Below are 19,448 nucleotides of genomic sequence, written 5' to 3'. Positions count from 1 at the left end.
AGGCATCCAACCAAGAAAAGGGAAACAAAAATAAAAAAATAAAAAGCAAAGATGGGTATGAAAAAAACACAATTTGTATTGAAAACAGAAAGCATGCAATCTTTATGAAACTTGTGAACGCATGCAGCAGAGTTGATTAGCAAGCAAACTGGTGATCGCTTTCTTTTAGCAGAGTTAGGGGGGTGTGTTCTAGCTGTCTGACAAGGAATAGCTATTAAAAATATAATCTGTGGCCTACTTTTATTTAGGTAGTTAAAAATTTGAAAATCTTAGTATTTCTTATTTAGTCAATCTGGGTAAGAAAATGTAATGAAATGTTTTTGGTTAACATAATTTGGGGGGGAGGTTAGCTAAAAATTACATGAAAAATAAGCAAATATCCTTATAAAAACAAAACAAAACAACCCCTCTCCTACTTTTAAGTTACTTTGAAATGTACTGTTCCGAATGCTGTGACTGTAGAAACACTAATGGTTAGACCTTTTGCTCAGTTGAAGGGTATAGTTTCAATGTGCAACAAGAGTTGTGTGTGTATACATTTTCGTGTAAGGAAGTACGTTTTCTAGAAACAAGCAGATAGGTCAGACACACATTAAAAAAAGACCTGAAAGGTTGGGTGGTGGTGGTGTATGCTTTAGCACTCAGGAGACAGAGGCAAGTGGATCTCTATGAGTTCGAGGCCAGCATGGCTTACAAAGAGAGGTCCCAGGACAGTGAGGGCTACACAGAGAAACCCTGTTTACAAAAAGTGAAAAAAGACCTAAAGGTTTATGCTTAGTTCAAATTTAACATTAAGGAATAGAAACAAGTTAATCCTAAAGAAAATGATTATATATATGCCAATCACATCTATAATAGTTGTATGTAATTATCTAAGGGTACTAAATAAAATTAGGAAGAATTTAAAAGTATTTTTATAAGTCTTCAAATAGATTATTATCTGTTAAGAGGGATTAATAAAATTCAAAGATTTCTCCTACTATCATATAGTCTGATTATAGGATAACACCAATGCTGGGAACACCTCTATTAAACTTTGAACATTATTTGTCTTAAGCAAAATTGAATTGCATGTGTCTTAACTGTGAAATTTTCTTAAATTTATGGATATTGTGTTTATGAAACAGCAAGCTTAAATTTGAGGGAAAAGGTTACTTCTGTTAACTAAAACTCTGGGAAAAGTAATTGACTTTCATCACAAATGGTAATTACTGTCTTGAAGAAAAATTAGACAATTTAATTTCCATCTTAAGAAATGCAACTTTGCCCCGATTGACTGGTACACAAAAATGGCATCAGATATAAGAAAGCTATAAAAATACATGGAAAAAAATAGGATTCACTCAGTTTGCATGTGTTCAGTAAGAACTCAAGATGTAGTTGAGTCACAGCTATGACGGCCATTGATTTTGATGCACAGAGTTGAACGGCAGTAGCAACGGAAGCACTAGGAGGGCACTGGGTCACTACGTGCCTTAGGTAGTCAGCAAAGCTGATCTGCAACCACGCTGTGCAGCAAAGCGAAGACTTTCCCCCTAAACCACACTTTTGAGAAACTCCTTAGGAATTATGCTAAATTCAGATTATTTATATCGCAGAATAGACTTATGTAGAAATTTGCTCATTTAAAATGTTTTCAAAATTCTATAAAATTTTGAAAAAAAGCACCTAACTACACTATGTATAAGGAAAAAGTATACATATTATGGTTTCAATAGCACTAAAAATTGACCAAAATATACTACAGAACAATTGCAGATCAGAAATGCCCTACACCAGAATGATAGAAAAGTGGGGGAAGGAGAGAAAAAAAAGGGGGGACTGGTAAAAACACAAAATGGGAAATACTCAAATTAAACTGGTGACCAGGAACAAAACAAAAAATGATTAGGCACAGAAAGCCAGAAAAACCCATGTCAGACGGCAAGAATTTATATTTTACAAACATCTAAATACATATTGCCAAATGTTATTAGAGATAGCAATGCTTTGAAAAGACAGCCTTCGAAAATGAATTCACTCTGCTGCATGTTTCTTAGTATAAAATATAGTCTCTACAAGACAGAGCTTTATGCTTGAAGCTGTAGCACATCTCTATAAAAGTAGAATATAACCAAGCAAATACAGATTTAGGAGAATTTTACAAGATTTTCTTCTTAAAATTGATTCTCTGACAATTTCATACATGTATACAAAATATTTAAATATTACCCTCATTATTCTTTTATTCTACCTTCTACTGCTAAGATTCTTAAAGCCACACAATATTTATACATATATGAATGTCTCCTCAAACAGTAGATTGAAGAGCAAACTGAATTACCCTGTAAGAAGACATGCTCAGAAACAAGTTGTAAGCAGTTCTTAAAATCAGAATTCTTCCTAAAAGTGTATGAGGGTTTATGTGTTTATATATAAGAACCAATAACCAATCAGCTCATTCTACATGCCCAGATCTACATGAGATTAAATGTAGTAACTACAAACATGCATGTATATTAACACTACATTACAGTTTTACTGAGACATTTAAGTCAGTATAAGCAATTTTAAATTACCATAGGTCCCAATCCAGAATTGTTTTTCAAACTACTTCATGCTGACATGAGAGTGGAAATAAATTTTTTGCTCAAGCCAATAGGTCAGAATCAGGGCTTTGCCTCCCTTTTCTTTGAAGATGTGCATTTGTCTTCTTTCAGGTGAGAGCTTTCTGAATTTCTTGTCCCCCTTAATATAATGTTACCAGAAATAACATTTCTCAACTCTTCATACTTTAGCGTTCTATGAGTGGTTTAGGAGAGTAAGAATATAAATTAGAATAAAAATTTGTTCATTTTTTTTCTCTGTGTAGCCCTGGCTGTCCTGGAACTTGCTTTGTAGACCTTGAACTCACAAATATCCTCCTGCCTCTGCCTCCCATGTGCTAAAATCCTAGATAAACTCTGTTGTAAAAGTAATAAAAATCTAGTAACATTATCACCCTACTGGGTTTATGGAATTTCCTGCCTATTTTGGGCTTAAAAAGCAAATTGTAGCATTAAACATGACTTAGTGATTAAGTACATCAGAGCAAATTTAAACTCTATAGTCCATAGGCACCTCCATTTCTATATTTCTCTAAGAGGCTGGAAAAGCAGCCCTTTCTTCCAGTCCTTTAAAAGAAGGAAAAATCCCTTCCTATTATTATTCTTTCTGTTCAGGTTCCTCTATTACTTGTCTCAAAGTTGGCTTCTCTCATTATCAATCTTGGGCCCTTTCTCATTTTACCTAAACACCCAGGCCAAGCATTCTTGTGGCGTTCTTTATGATCACTCTCTTGAAACCCTTTCACCAGATACAATCTTATTTTTTAGATATGCCCACCTGGATATCTCCTAAGTTTTGCATCTGATCCTAACTAAACTGCGTCATTTTTTCTTCTCACACCTGGTCTGCCCTGAGTCATCTCTCCCCATTAATGATACCTCCATCCACTGAGTTAGTTTCCAAGTCAACTAAGGAGAGTTTGGAGACTACTCATCACTTACATGTGGTCTTCATCCTCCCGTCAAGTAATGTCCAAATCATACTGATTCGAATCCTTTAGAACTAGCAATTCATCTCAACCATCTCTATAACAGCCCAAATGTCAGACTTCTGTAACATTATGCATTATTATACATGCTAATATTATGATACTCAAATATCAAAGACAGAAACAATCTGTAGAAAATCTCATCTTTCTAAATTTACCTATCCATGATCCACAAAAATTTAATGACCACTGCCTTTATATTAACTGAGCCACCCACCACAATAGTTTTTACCCATTTCAAATCCTACCTTAATTCCACAGTAACAAATTGCAGATAAATCTATTTTCAGAATGCTATATCTAGCCTTGTTGGTATACCAATCCAATTTTAAATGATACCAAATTATAAGATTCATATAAGGTTCAGTATAAGAAAATAAAATCCAAAAGTTCTGCTAATAGGAAAAGAACACACACACTTGCAAAAAAATGAAAATAAAAAATAAAATAATTAAAAAACCCACGGGGGAGATACACAGAATAAGAGAAATTAGATTAAAAAAAAAATTCTAGCCAGGCATGGTGACACATGCTTTGGGGAGCAGAGTCAGGTGAATCTCTGTGAGTTTGAGGCCAGCCTGCCATAGGCAGATGTCATGCCTCTTCTCTCTGAGACAGACGCCATGAAGCCAGCCACCAGGTCAGACATGCTGGACTTCAACCCACGACCCTGAGATTAAGAGTCTCATGCTCTACCGACTGAGCTAGCCAGGCAGCCGGAAGCGGGGGGAGGGAGGGGGGCAAAAAGCAGGCCTGCCTGCAGCTCTTACTACACCAGCCTAGTTTATAGAGTGAGTTCCAGGACAGCCAGGGCTACCTACTGAGAGTCTCCATATCTCAAGGAAAAAAAAATAAAGAAAAAGAAAAAAATTCCAGGCCAGATATGGCAGTACATGCTTGTAATCCCAGCATTCAGGAGGTTGAGGCAGGAAGATCTCAAAGTTGAAGCCAACGTAGTTCACACAGATTTATCTCAGCAAAACAGAGAGGCTACTGAGGCAGTGGAATACAGGCATTGCCTCGGCCATTACCCAAGGAACAACAAGACCATGGTGCTACTAAGTGTTTGTTACTCAGGGGACAGGGGCTGGGAACTCCACAGGCAAGATCTGAGTCACCTTAGAAGAGAACAGCATAATACTTGGAATACAGAGTTGAATCAACTATTACGTGCTGAGTTGACCAGCAGTAACTCTTCTTTCCAGCATACAGGAGGATCTTTCCCGTCACATTAGAGAGCAGTTCTGTATCCCCTAAGCCTGGGGATAGGGGTCAGTGGGAAAGTACATGAATGAGGTCTAGATCCAATCACTGGAGGGTGGGAGGCATGGGGGGAAAGGTAGACATGTCTTCTGATTCACTTTTAAATTATTACAAATGATTAGCAAAGAATCACAATCTTTAGAAAATGTGATTATATTCCTAAAGTCTCACATGTACATACACGTCTGGTCCCATATATACTGAAAGCTGTTTTCTAGAATAACATGTCCTTTCTCTAAGGAAGATGAAGACATTGTTCATCATCCACTAGCACAGTATAGTAATGAGAAAATGACTGGCTCCCTAAAGTTACAGGTAAGATATACTGTTTGGATTAAACATGTAACATCAAAATATCCACATTCAAAACATTATTTTTCAAAAAAAATTATTTAATTTTTTTGTTTTGCCTGTAGAAATGTTTATGCACCATGGTTGGTGGTGCCTGTAGAGGCCAGAAGAGGGCGCTGGAGGCACTGGGACTGGAGTTACAGATCAATGTGAGCCCTGCAGTAGATGGTAGGAATCAAACCTGGATTCTCTGAAAGTACAGCCAACTGCGAAGCCAACTCTCCAGTCCCACATTCTACTGTTTGTTGTGCAAGGGTGTAGAGGATGAGGTACATTGCTCTATCTGGAAGGGAGATACTAACTTTCTCACTTCTGTTCTGATACAATGGCAGATGGAATGGATCAGAGCCTGTTTCTAAACAATGCTTTCTGCTACTTAAATAATGAGAAACTCTTCAGTCTAATGGAATCTAACTTCAAATAGAAATTAAAGAACACAACTATATGGCCAACTTGTTAGTAAGAGTTTTTTTTTTTTTTTGGTTTTTCAAGACTAGGTTTCTCTATAGCTTTGGGGAAGAGTTTTTTGTTTGCTTTTTTTTTTAACATGTAACTATACACATTTAAAAAAAACACCCTGTATTTGATTGATCCCCAGTACAGCAACACAAATAGTGACGGCATACAACTGTAATCCCAGCACTTGGGAGGTGGAAGTAGGGAGGGTCAGAAGTTTAAGATCATACTCAGGTACATAATGAGTTCCAGGCTATCCTAGGATACACGAGAACCAACCTATCTCAAACAACAATAACAACAACAGCTACCATATATTTACTATACAATATAAAATATTTAATATTTAGCAGAGAAAAACATTTGCTCAATAAAATCAATAAAAATATTTAACATTTACTATATAATATTTAATATGCAACTATATAACAATGCTACTTTACAAATGATACAATAGGATAAACCAATCCTGAGTTTATTCAATTAACTTTCCATTTGATTTGTTATTTTGGATGTTACAGATGTGACTTGTAGTTTTTTTTCCCTTATTCTTTTCTTTGGTTGGAATCTCACTATGCAACCTACGCTAGACTCACACCTGGGGCAAGTCTCCTGCCTCAGCTTGCCAAGTGCTAGATTTTGATGTTTTGATGACTGTTGCTAAATTTTATGCTCACAACAAAGGTCACAGTAAATTCTTACAGTGACATTTTCATTAAATTGATATTACTATTATTTATAATGTTGAGCCCTCTTAGCTTTGGTTGAATTAAAATCGATTATCCACCTACCAACTTACATAATACCATAAGTTTTAAAGATCAACTCTCTAGTCTTGAGCAAGGAATGGAAACCATATATTGGAATGGAATTTTTAATTAGATCAAACATAATCCTTCACATTAAGAGGGAGCATATGGTTTAGTTAATTGTGGGCTCTGTTGCTAGGCTATCTGGATTTGAATCCTAGTTTCACTACTCAAGTCTAGTACATTTTCTCCCAGAGCCTTAGTTTCTTGTGGGTAGGTGGAATGAAACAGTAAACACTCGGTGTTTAGAGTGAAGCAAGCTAGTATACTACAAGAATTGTTTATTTTTATTATAGTGACTACAGTAGGTCAGCACTGTGTAGGCTTTAACAAACTTGTCCCAGTATGTGCAAGAAAAATCCTTTACTAATAGGTGTAGGTCAAGACTCACTCTGCCCTCACTGCTGTTTGCCCGTATGGCCCTTCAGTTTCAGGAATGCCTACATCCCACTGGAGCTTAAATCTTGCTTTTTATGTCTTACTCTTGGCCAAAGTCTTAAGAAAACAGTTCTTATAACACTAAATGACTTCAATCCCAGGAAGTCATTATCTTGAAGAAGCAGCTTGCACCCAAGGAGTCACAGCTTCTACACTGGTAAATTCCAGGGTAGATTCTGTAGAAATTCTCACTGGCATCAAAAGATTCTGACAGAATAGAGTATGAGGACAAGCTGGTCCTTAGAAGCTCTATGGATCCAGTGGTGATTGATATCTTGATATCTATCTAGAAGTACTGGAGAGGAAGAGGGTGGGGATAGGAAGGGAGGAGACTGGTTTGAATAACTAAGCAAATAGAAAAGATGTTATCCTATTACAATGGTATGGTCCTGAAAGACCCATTTGTACCAGGCCTCACAGGACAATCAGGAATTTCTGGGAACAACTTTGAGAGCTATGGAACATTCACAGAACTCAAGGCAAAGTTCAAATTAACAATCAGAACAGAGTTATTTCAACCAGCTTTGAAAAATGTACAGTTATACTGATAGATATATGTGAATGTTGGTCTTAGCTTGGAGTATCAGGGAATGAGGCAGTTACCTTTGAACTATGCAACCGATAATATAAGCCTGTTTTATAAGAGCTGTTAACTAGTTTGCTACAAGGAAAATCCAGCAAATTGTAGGTTTATATATCGTAAAACTTCTGACACCACTGGAACAGCAAACTGGCATATTTCCAATTTAAATTTGAAATCAGTACTTAACTCTGTATAATAACTACTTATATTAACATACCATACGGTTGGAGAAAGATAGTTACTCAAGCCATTTTATTATTTCTGAAAAAAATCAAAGAATCCAAATCTATCTTTCCAGTTTTACTCACCTGCCACTCTTTCATCTGTTTCCCTGTTACCATCATCTGAGTATCTTGCAAAGTCTAAAGAATCAAGAGTACTAATGCTCCCAGCTCGATCTATAGAAGAGAAAAGTAACATAACAGTTTTTTACTTAGTTGTAAAATAAGGGATTATAATTCAAGTATTGTCATTTAATAAAACTGTAAATTCTAGAAATTCTACTAACCAACCAACCAAACAAAAAGATTAAAAATGCTCAAAAATAATCTAACTACTTTAGATAATCATGTTACCCAAATGACCCACTTATGAACAAAGTATACATAAAACATATTACAAGAAATATAACCAGAACCAGCCAAGCAACCAAACATTCCAAACAGACAGTAAGCACCTCTCCAAAGACAGTTATTTGAACTGCACCTGAAAGACTTTGTAGATTTAGTCTGGGCTGGATAACTGCTGACTGGAAACAGAAGAAACTGGAAAAAACAGACCAAAGCCAATCTTCACAATCTATCCAATACACTGTTTATCATACAGTACAAGATGACTTGATACACAAGAACAGCAAACTGTCATCCAGCACCAAGAGAAAATATGAGCAAAGAGGATCAATTCCAAGGCAAGCCATATGTGGCAATCAGAGCACAAAGATTGACTAAAATTATGTTTAGTGAAGGAAAGTGTGGTGGTTTGAGGTAGTCTCAGGCATTTGAATACTTGTCCCCAATTGCTGGTGTTTAGGGGGCTTAGGAGGTGTTACCTTGTGGAGCTAGTGCACCACTGGACACAGGCTTTGAGTTTAAAGGCCATGTACCATTTGCAGGGAGCTTCTCTCTGCTTCCTGTTTGCTGTGTAAGATATGAGCACCCCGCTACTGTGCTGCCATGTCTGCTTGCCTGCAGCCACACTTTTCCATCCCCAGTGGTGATGGACACTATTTGTCTGGAACCTTGAGCCTAATATAAACCTTCCTTATACAAGTTGTCTTGGTCATGATGTTTTAGCAGAATAATAGAAAATAACAAAAAAACAAAAAGGATAGAAAATCCTAGCAGAAAGTACAGAATATAAAAAAAAATGAAAATTCTAGAAAAATCAGTAGACCTGAAAGTAAATGCTTCATACCAAAAGTCCAATGCAGAGTATAGTAGAATAAACATGACAGAGAAATGAATTAAAAATAATTATAGGGGCAGTGAGATGGACTCAGTGTGTAAAGCACTTGTGAGTCTATGACCTGTGGTCAGTCCGTGGACTCCAGATAGTGAGGAAGGAATCAATTTCTGCAAGTGGCCTATGACTTCTGGGCATGTATGCACAGATATAGACAAATGCGGGGGGGGGGTGTAAACAACGTTTTCTACTTGAAGAACAATGAAAGGTGACTAAGACAAAAATCAACAGAATTATTTTCATAGACCAACAACATAATGTCTAGGAAACATAGAAATGGAGGCAACAGGTAAAACAAGAGGTTGAGCAGATACAGATTCAAAAACATTAAGGGGACACCAGAGGATAGAGTACATAACCAGAGGAATATCATAATCAAATTGCTGAAAACCAAAAGAACAAAAATAATAAAATCTGACAGAGAAACAGCCCATTCACATATAAGATGTAGGAGCATGGGTCACTACTGATGCATTCATTTGTCAAAACTGATCAGAGTGTGTATATCTATAATATATAAAGAATCAAAACAACAACAAAAACCTGGGCATCAAGAAAACAACCCAATTACAAATGAGGCATTGAACTAAGCAGAGAGTTCTCAAAAGATAAAGCAAAATGAAATAGTCACCATCTTTCGCCATTGTGGAAAAAACAAACAAACAAACAAACAAACAACTTTGAGATTTCCTCTTACCTCAGTCAGAATGATCAAGATCAGTAAAACAAATGACAGCATATGCTGGCAAGGATGAAAGAAAAGGGGGACACTTACGCATTGCTGGAGGGACTGCAAACTGCTACAGCTTGTCAGTTCCTCAGGGAGCCTGGAACAGATCCACCTCACCATCATCTCTACCATTCTTGGGCACATACCTAAAGGACTCTACCTCCTACTACCAAGACACCTGCGCATCCATGTTCATTGCTGCTCTATTCATAAGTGTTAGATATTGGAAAGAGCCTAGATGTCCATCAACAGATGAATGGATAATGAAAATGTGGTACATTTCACAATGGAATGCTATTCAGTTGTTAAGAAAAATGAAATTCATAAGTTAATGGATGGGGCTGGAAAAAAAATCATCCTGAGTGTGGTAGCCCAGACCCAAAAGGGCAAAGATTGCATATTTTCTTTTATATGTGGATGCTAGCTTTTAATATGTGTGATACAATCCAAATAAACAGAGAAGTTGAGTATTCAGTAAGTGACTAGGATCTCCTAAAGAAAGGGAAATGGAATGTGCTATTATGGAGAGACAAAAGGGAAGACAGAATAGGAAGATTAAATAGGGTTATGAAAGAGGAGTATAAAGTGTGAAAACAGGGAGAGATAACTGATACTAAAGAGCATGTGAAAAACATGGTGGAAACCTACTGCTACACACACACACACACACACACACACACACACACACACACACACACATACGAAAGAAATCTAAATAATAGGGAAACAATGCCTCAAGCAGACATCATATAGACACCAGGTAAAACTTCCAGAGCCAGCAAGGAGTTACATATTGTTGAATTATTGGCCAAAGTTGCCCCATGGAAACATCCAAACACTTATTGCACACTAAATGATAAAGGCCTATTGCTAAAAACATATCTCATTGAACACAGAAAAGTCAATCCAGTGACTAACTAGAAGTTTCTTCCTAGTACTCATGGTATTGGACGGCACTCTAGGTGGTACCATAGGAGAAAAGTAATCATCAATATTATCCAGCTATGAGCATTATAACTTACAGCAGCAAACTGCCTGCAAGATATACTGGTATAACAGTGGCACAATTGTTTTGAGAGTAACCAACCAATATCTGATTGAATTTTTTTATTTTTTAAAAATTTTTTATTGAGCTCTATATTTTTCTCTGCTCCCCTCCCTACCTCTTCTCTCCCCTTCAACCCTTTTGCAAGGTCCCCATGCTCCCAATTTACTCGGAAGATCTTGTCTTTTTCACTTCCCATGTAGATTAGATCTATGTATGTCTCTCTTAGGGTCCTCATTGTTGTCTAAATTCTCTGGGATTGTGATTTGTGGGCTGGTTTTCTTTGCTTTATGTTTAAAAACCACTTATGAGTGAGTACATGTGATAACTGTCTTTCTGTGTCTGGGTTACCTCACTCACAATGATGTTTTCTAGCTCCATACATTTGCCTGCAAAATTCAAGATGTAGTTTTTTTTTTCTGCTGTGTAGTACTCCACTGTGTAAATGTACCACATTTTCCTTATCCATTCTTCAGTCAAAGGGTATTTAGGTTGTTTCCAGGTTCTGACTATGACAAACAATGCTGCTATGAACATAGTTGAGCACATGTCTTTGTGAGACGATTGAGCATCCTTTGGATATATACCCCAAAGTGGTATTACTGGGTCTTGATGAAGGTTGTTTTCTAATTTTCTGAGAAATTGCCGCCACACTGACATCCAAAGGGGCTGTACCAGCTTGCATTCCCACTGCAATGCATGAGTGTTTTCTTTACCCCACAACCTCTCCTGCATAAGTTGTCATCAGTGTTTTTGATCTTGGCCATTCTTACAGGTATAAGATGTAATCTCAGAGTTGCTTTGATTTGCATGAACATTTCCTTAAGTGTCTTTCAGCCATTTTAGAGTCCTCTGTTGAGAGTTCTGTCATTTTACTCCACTTTTTTAATTTGAATATTTGTTCTTTTGACGACCAATTTCATGAGTTCTTTGTATATTTTAGAGATCAGACCTCTGTCTGATGTGGGGTTAGTGAAGATCTTTTCCCATTCTGTAGGCTGTTGTTTTGTCCTGTTGACCGTGTCCTTTGCTTTACAGAAGCTTTTCAGTTTCCGGAGGTCCCATTTATTAATTGTTTCTCTCAGTGTCTGTGCTGCTGGGGTTATATTTAGGAAGTGGTCTCTTGTGCCAATGCGTTCAAGTGTATTTCCCACTTTCTCTTCTATAAGGTTCAGTGTGGCTGGCTTTATGTTGAGGTCTTTGATCCATTTGGACCTGAGTTTTGTGCATGGTGATAGATATGGGTCTATTTTCATTCTTCTACATGTTGATATCCAGTTATGCCAGCACCATTTGTTAAATATGCTTTCTTTTTTCCATTTCATATTTTTTGCTTCTTTGTCAAAAATAAGGTGTTTGAAGGTGTGTGGGTTACTATCTGAGTCTTCTATTTGGTTCCATTGGTCCTCCTGTCTGTTTTTATGCCAATACCAGGCTGTTTTATCTGACTGAATTTATGACTAACTCTATGAGAAGGAACCCATGCCTGAAAATGCTGAAGTTACCAAAAGTCTCAGATTAGATAAGTCATGGGCCTTGGGGAAAACCTACTATATTATTCTATTAAAAGAACACAGCACTAAAATGACTTCTAATGACATTCGGCTACACCTACCTACAGATCAGTATCTATCACCAAAGAAGCTTCTTGATGTAGATTGGTACTAACACAGAGATCTACAACTGGAAAATATGCAGTGAGAGTCTCTGGACTACCCAGTCGTAAATGGGATGCCTTAATCAAACCTCGACTTTCAAGGTTTCTTTCATCAAGAAGACGCAAAGACATACAAGAGCTAGAGGTGATGGAAGGCTCCAAGGAAACTGTCTTCCAGACAAAACAGGATTGATGCACATCTGAACTCACAGAGAGCTGGTTAGCATGTCCAAAGACTGCACAGGTTCAGGCACTGAGAGGGTGGCATGAACTTAAGGTCCGACATCTAACCAAGACTCTATCTGCAATTGATATCCACCCACAAAGTAAAAATTAGTTTCCTTCAATGGTGTCTTACTGGGCATATTGCCCATACTTCATGGTAAGCCCCGTGCCCGGAGTAGTTGAGCAACACAAAACGAGCTCAATGGTATACTTTGTCTTACTGGTTTTTAACTTGTATATTTTGGTGTGTGTGTGTGTGTGTGTGTGTGTAATTTTTTCTTTCTGTATTTTTTTTAAGAGAGAGAAAACATAAAGTTGGGTATGTAAAAAGATGGGAAGGGTCCAGGAGGAATAGGGAGAGGGTGAAAAACATCAAAATATTTCATGAAAAAATTTTCAATAAAAAATAAAAAACTCCATCAAACTATACACTTTACTAAAGATTTATAAATCTTACTAAGTTTTAGCTCAAAAGGTAGAAATCTCATTTTAAAATATTGACTTCTAATGAATTCTCAATACATGTTAAAAAAAATCCAGGGAAAAATACACTGCTTGCAACGTGCAACTTAATTAGCCACTGGATAGGCCCTAGAATCACTAGGGAGACCAGCGTCTGTAAACGTCTGTATAGGATTATCATGATGAGATTAAATGAAGATGGTAGATTCATCCGCTGTGAGTGGCACCATTCTCTGGGCTAGGATCCTGGGTTGTATAAAAAGGAGAAAGTGAGCTAAACATGAGCATCCACCTCCTTTTGCTTCCTGAATAATGTGACCAGCTGCCTCAAGCTCCTGCCACTATGATGAACCCTAAAACTGTAAGTTGAAATAAACCCTTCCTTCTTTAGGTTGTTTTTTGGTCAGGGTATTTTATCACAGCAATAGGAAAAGATATACATTAATGTCTAGACTAGAACCTTTTTAGTCATGATACAATCATTATTCTTCTGTTATACTGGTAGTATTATTCTTTTTAAGCTTTAAAGAACTTACCTATATAACAGGGAAGAACTTTGGGGAAGGCAAACACAATTTGATTTTTAACTTGGTATGATTATAGCCACTGAAAAATATACTCTTGTTGGGAAGTGGTGGTTTACACTTTTAATTTAAGAACTTAGAGACGACGTAGTCATATCGTTGTGAGTTTTAGGCAGCTTGATCTACAAAGTGAATCCTACTTGCCTTAAAAAAGTTCCTTTTTTTTTTCTTTTTTGGGGGGGATGAATAGTGCTGGAGTCAAACCTAGGGCCTCACACATGCTCGCTTGGCAACTGTTTTAGCACAAAGTTATAAACCTAGTCCCTATTTTTTTATAGTTACAAGCCAATAATTTTACATTTTATAATAGGAAAAAATTGCTGTGGTATCTTAAAAAATAATGATTATAATGTCATAGAAGAAAAATATTAGCACTGAAGAGATGGCTCAGTGGTGAAGAGTATTTCTTGCTTCTGCAGAGGACTTAGATTTGATTTCCACATGGTGGAACTGCCTGCAACTCCATTCTTGGAGATCTGATGGCTTCTGACCTCTGTGGGGAACCACACACACACGTAATGCCCAGACATCCATGCAGGCAAAAACACTCATATACATAAAATTAATTAATTAAAAATATTCCAACTCATTAAAATTTATTCCATCTTGAAATAAAATAGTTATTTATGGAAAAAAGTAATGCTAATTTTGGTTAGATTAAACTGCAACAGATTTTGTAAGCAAAAGTATTTTGGATTTGAAGACTAGTAGTCTATATTGTAGGTTCAAGATAAATACGGTTTTTAGGATTTAGCCACAAAATTTTAAAAGCAAATTTTAAGCAATTTCTGTAGGAGTCCTGTTACTAACATGGCTTCTGGACTGTGCAACATAGAAACATGATCAGGGATATTAACCAGACAGTTCTTTTTTAGGACAAGCAAATTATATTCCAAATGGTCTAATACTTGAGGGAAATTTTGGAAAAGTTAACCTCTTGCTAAAAAAGAATGCAACCAGATGTGATATACGACATGCACTTGCCATTCTACCTACTTGGGAAACTGAGGTAGGGTAATCATTTGAACCCAGGACTTCTTCTCAAAACATGATTAGAGAATCTATCCAAAAACAAAACAAAATACCACAGAGTAAGTACATGCTACTACACAATGCTGTAGCCAAAAAGTGTTTCTTCATAGACCAGCATGTCTCCTGTGTAACTTCTTAATAATTCACTTTATAGCTGGGCAACTAATGAGCCAACATAGTTGTAAAAAGAGCAAACCTGTTCTAAACTTTATCAAGGCTGAGAACTAAATCTATTATATATATATGCTGAATATAAGATACACAGAGTGGCTCTATAAATCACATGTAAAAGTAGCTTTATTTATATGTACATTTGATGTTATGTTGCCTCATTGTTAGTTGCCCAGCTATAAAGAAAACTAACTCTGCATAGTTGTTCTCTGGCCTCTGCTTGCGGGTACACACAAATACACATTAAATAAAAATAAGCAAAGGAAAAGATTAATTTTAATTACCTTGCATCGAGGCTTTCATAACCTCTGCACTTCTCCATCTCTTCTTGGAAGTTTCACATGTGCCGTTTTTTTTTGTGACATGTTCCCTTAATTATGATGTTTATATTCCTTGCCTTTCTACTATATCCTATTTCATTTCATACTTTTTTGTTTTGTTTTGTTTGAGACAGGGTTTCTCTGTGTAATCCTGGCTGTCCTTGAACTCACTTTGTATACTAGACAGGCCTTGAATTTGGAGGTCTGTCTTCTTCTGCCTCCTAAGTGCTAGGATTAAGGCATGCGCAACACCTGCTTCAGTTCATACTTTTTTATCTCACCTATCTCTGATAATCATTCCTACATGGTGCACAGGATTATTCACTTCACTTTGTATCCCAGTACAAGGAAATGTAAATCTGTGTTAACAGCAGAAACTAATAATAGTAAAGTGGAACAAAAATATAATAAAGAGAGAGGATGACGTCAAGCCACAAAATAAGGGTAAAGTTGGTGGCAGCACACAAATACAGAGCTGAGAGATGGCAAAAATAACATAAAAATTTGATGACACTACTTTGAACAACCTTATACCTCCACAACAGGACTAGCAGGTTTTAAAAACAAAATGACTTGTACTTTTGCAATGGGTGAGACAATCTGGAAGATTACACCCATGCTTACAACTTTGTTTTATTCTCCTTGAGGCTGAGCCATGCTCTGTCACCAGAAAAATCACATGCAATCATGCAGCTAAGCTTTTTGGCTGAAACCAATCATACAAGCTGAATTGGCCTCATGTGATAACTTGATTCAGAATAGTTGATAAATGTACTTGGATCTGGCTGGTAGTTAAGTAGAAACTCACAACTGATTAGATAACGCGAGTAGAGTGCTCTACCACAAATACAAATATCTCCCAAAGCCTCATGGGACTATATCAAAATAGGGGGGCAGAAAGATCCAAAGAGCCAGAGGCTGGGGAGAACTAGGAAAAAAAATTGTCTTTTGGACATGATAGGACTAATGATAGCTAATGATGTTACCCGAGAAACTCCCTCATCAGGACCCAGCCCAACGAACTCATAGCTGCTGTGGTTGCCCTGAACAAGACCTGCACAAGATCAAGCCAATCCACATTCCAACAAGGAGTAGGGAGGGGCTCACAAGTCCACACAACTACCTGAGGAGTCAGAGACAATCGATGGTTTCTGGGGAAAGAGTCAGTTCATTAAGGATATGATCTCTGGTAGGGCAACCATGCTCTAGTGAAGGGATTCACACCCATGAATATTTGGCAGCATAAAAGACTTGGTGGGTTATATAAAAAGAAGGGAAGGTATCTTGAAGTTGGATGGGTGAGGATTTAGGGAAAGGAATGGAGCATGGATATGATCAAAATATATTGTATGAAATTCTGATAGAATAAAAGAATAAAAAAATTCTACTACAAATGTGCTTGCTTCTTTGTGGAGGCTAAAACAATTACTCTGAAGAGCTTACAATCACATGCGCAGTCTGTCTTGGCTTTGAGGTTAATGCTATGCAGTGTGGCTACCTTGATGAAATGGAGTGATACTCCTGGCAGATCATTCATCTTCCCCTCAATATGGGGCTATGCTTTCTCAATTCATCCTTTAAATTATCAATTCTGTATCACCTGCTTGACTTCTTTGTTGATTGACCATTTTGAGTGAAGACATACTCTAAATTATTAAATACTTTGCTTGATCATATACTGAAACAACCTAACTTTTCTTGAGTTGTTTCAGGATACAGTAGCTGTGGTAGAATGAATGTTAAGATAGAGATCTGAGTTCAAATCCTAGAACTGCCACTTAAAAGTTAAAATATGAAAAGTCCTCATCTTCTGATCAGTAGTTATCCTCTCATTCAGACACACAAAACTGGGAGATAGAACAGTTTGTTCATAAGATACAAGGCCCTGGGTTTAAATCTCAGTCCTGGGCACTTAAGGTCATGCTCAACGTCCTTAGCAATCAGGGAAATGCAAATCAAAACAACTTTGAGATACCATTTTACACCTGTCAGATTGGCTAAAATCAAAAACACCAATAATAGCCTTTGCTGGAGAGGTTGTGGGGTAAGGGGTACACTCATCCATTGCTGGTGGGAATGCACACTTGTGCAACCACTTTGGAAAACAGTGTGGCGGTTTCTCAGGAAATTCGGGATCAACCTACCCCAGGACCCAGCAATTCCACTCTTGGGAATTTACCCAAGAGATGCCCAATCATACTACAAAAGCATTTGTTCAACTATGTTCATAGCAGCATTATTTGTAATAGCCAGAACCTGGAAACAACCTAGATGCCCTTCAGTGGAAGAATGGATGAAGAAACTGTGGAATATATACATATTAGAATACTACTTAGCAATAAAAAACAATGACATCTTGAATTTTGCATGCAAATAGATGGAAATAGAAAACACTATTCTAAGTGAGGTAACCCAGATCCAAAAAGATGAACATGGGATGTACTCACTCATAATCGGTTTCTAGTCATAATTAAAGGACATCGAGCCTATAATTTGTTATCGTTGAGAAGACAATAAGAAGATGAACCCAAATAAAAACAGTTATCCACCTGGATGTTGGAAGTAGATAAGACTGCTGGGCATAAATTGGGAACTTGGGGGTGGGGTGGGATGGGGGCAAGGGGAGATGGGGAGAGAAAAGCGTGAAGGGGAGGATGGGGAGAGCTTGGGGGAATGGGATGCTTGGAATATAGGAAGGGTGGACATGGGAGCAGGGAAGCATATATCTTAATAAGGGAGCCATCTGAGGGTTGTCAAGAGACTTGACTCTAGAGGGGTTCCCAGGTGTCCAGGGAGATGCACCTAGCTAGTTCCTTGGGCAGCTGCAGAGAGTGAGCCGAAAAAGGCCAGATCCTATAACCATACGCATTAATATCTTGCATATCATCATAGAACCTTCACCTGGCGATGGATGGATATAGAGACAGAGCCCCACATTGGAGCACCGGACTGAGCTCCCAAGGTCCTGATGAGGAGCAGAAGGAGAGAGAACATGAGAAAGAAAGTCAGAACCGTGAGGGATGCGTTCACCCACTGAGACGGAGGGACAGAACTAATGGGAGATCACCAAGTCCAGTTGGAATGGGACTGATGGAACATCCGACCAAACCGGACTCTCTGAAAGTGGCTTTTGGTGGAGGCTGACCGAGAAGCCAAGGACAATGGCGATGGGTTTGGTCTCTACAACAAGGACCGGCTCTGTGTGAGCCTTGTCAGTTTGGTTGCTCACCTTCCTGGACCTGGAGGGAGTTGGGAGGACCTTGGATTCAACATAGTATAGGGAACCCTGATGGCTCTTTGGCCTGGAGAGGGAGGGAGTGGGGGTATGGGTGGAGGGGAGGGAATGGGGAGGAGGAGGGGAGATGGAAATTTTTAATAAAAAATAATAAATAAAATGTGGTGGCTTTAAACAACTAGAAAATAAAAAAAAAGAAATATAGGTTAATAGGAAATTGTAGTGAGGGGGCGAGCAGGCCTGTTTTTCATCCCGCTCGGATCCCACACGGCTAGCTTTGCCCCAAAATAATTACAAAGAAACTGTATTCATTTAAATACTGCTTGGCACATTAGCTCTAGCCTCTTACTGGCTAATTCTCACATCTTAGTTAAGCCATTTCTAATAATCTGTGTAGCACCACGAGGTGGTGGCTTACTGGGAAGATTCTAACCCACGTCCATCTTGGGCTGGAGCTTCATTGTGTCTGCCTAACTTCCCTTCTTCCCAGCATTCTGTTCTGTCTACTTCACCTATCTAAATCCTGCCCTATCAAAAAGCCAAAGCAGTTTCTTGATTAACCAATGAGAGTCCTCCATCAGGGAATCATCTTTAATAGTCAAGCTTGTAGTCATATTAGTTAGATTTTCTAGGTGTACAGAGATGTGTTTCAGATGGCTAGGCATTCTTCAGACCTTTCAAAGACTACAGAATATGGCATTTAAAATGTTTTAAGATCTTAAGACTTTTTATGACAGTTAGACACATCTGCTCCTTGCCGCACCAATTACTTCAAGAAGAAGATGGCCATTGAAGAGAGTCCTTATGGAGTTTGTTAGTCATTTGGAAAAAAAAAAAAAAATCTCAGTCCTGGAAAAAGAGAGGCAGGAGCTCCAAGCTAACAGGTGAAATGACTACGTTAAATCATCACTGCCATTAAACCAAATACAAAAGAGCCAAAGGCTATATGATGTAGGTTAAAACTAAGTCTGGGATGCACATAAAGTACTATAAAAGGGATATTTGGCCCAGGTTCTGATGATGGAGTTTGTCAGGTGATACTTATTAGATAA

The 19,448-nt window shown here is 37.8% G+C and overlaps 1 protein-coding gene across 7 annotated transcripts in view; it reads right to left on the bottom strand.

Moving 5' to 3' along the window:
• Relch (RAB11 binding and LisH domain, coiled-coil and HEAT repeat containing) overlaps positions 1-19,448 on the bottom strand; it is an 87,887-nt gene that overhangs the window by 66,604 nt on the left and 1,835 nt on the right. For all 7 annotated transcript variants that reach the window (XR_005287640.1, XR_005287642.1, XR_005287641.1 and 4 more), the window contains exon 2: positions 7,783-7,872. Coding sequence is in view for 4 of the 7 variants with exons in the window: in XM_038348904.1 (XP_038204832.1) it covers positions 7,783-7,872 (90 nt within the window). In the remaining 3 variants the exon portion in view is untranslated. The remainder of the gene's footprint in view (positions 1-7,782; positions 7,873-19,448) is intronic.

The sequence above is a fragment of the Arvicola amphibius genome, chromosome 12, assembly GCF_903992535.2.
Source record: "Arvicola amphibius chromosome 12, mArvAmp1.2, whole genome shotgun sequence".
NCBI lineage: Eukaryota > Metazoa > Chordata > Mammalia > Rodentia > Cricetidae > Arvicola > Arvicola amphibius.
Note: the sequence above shows the minus strand (reverse complement) of the source record. Positions and strands in the feature narration are given on the sequence as shown.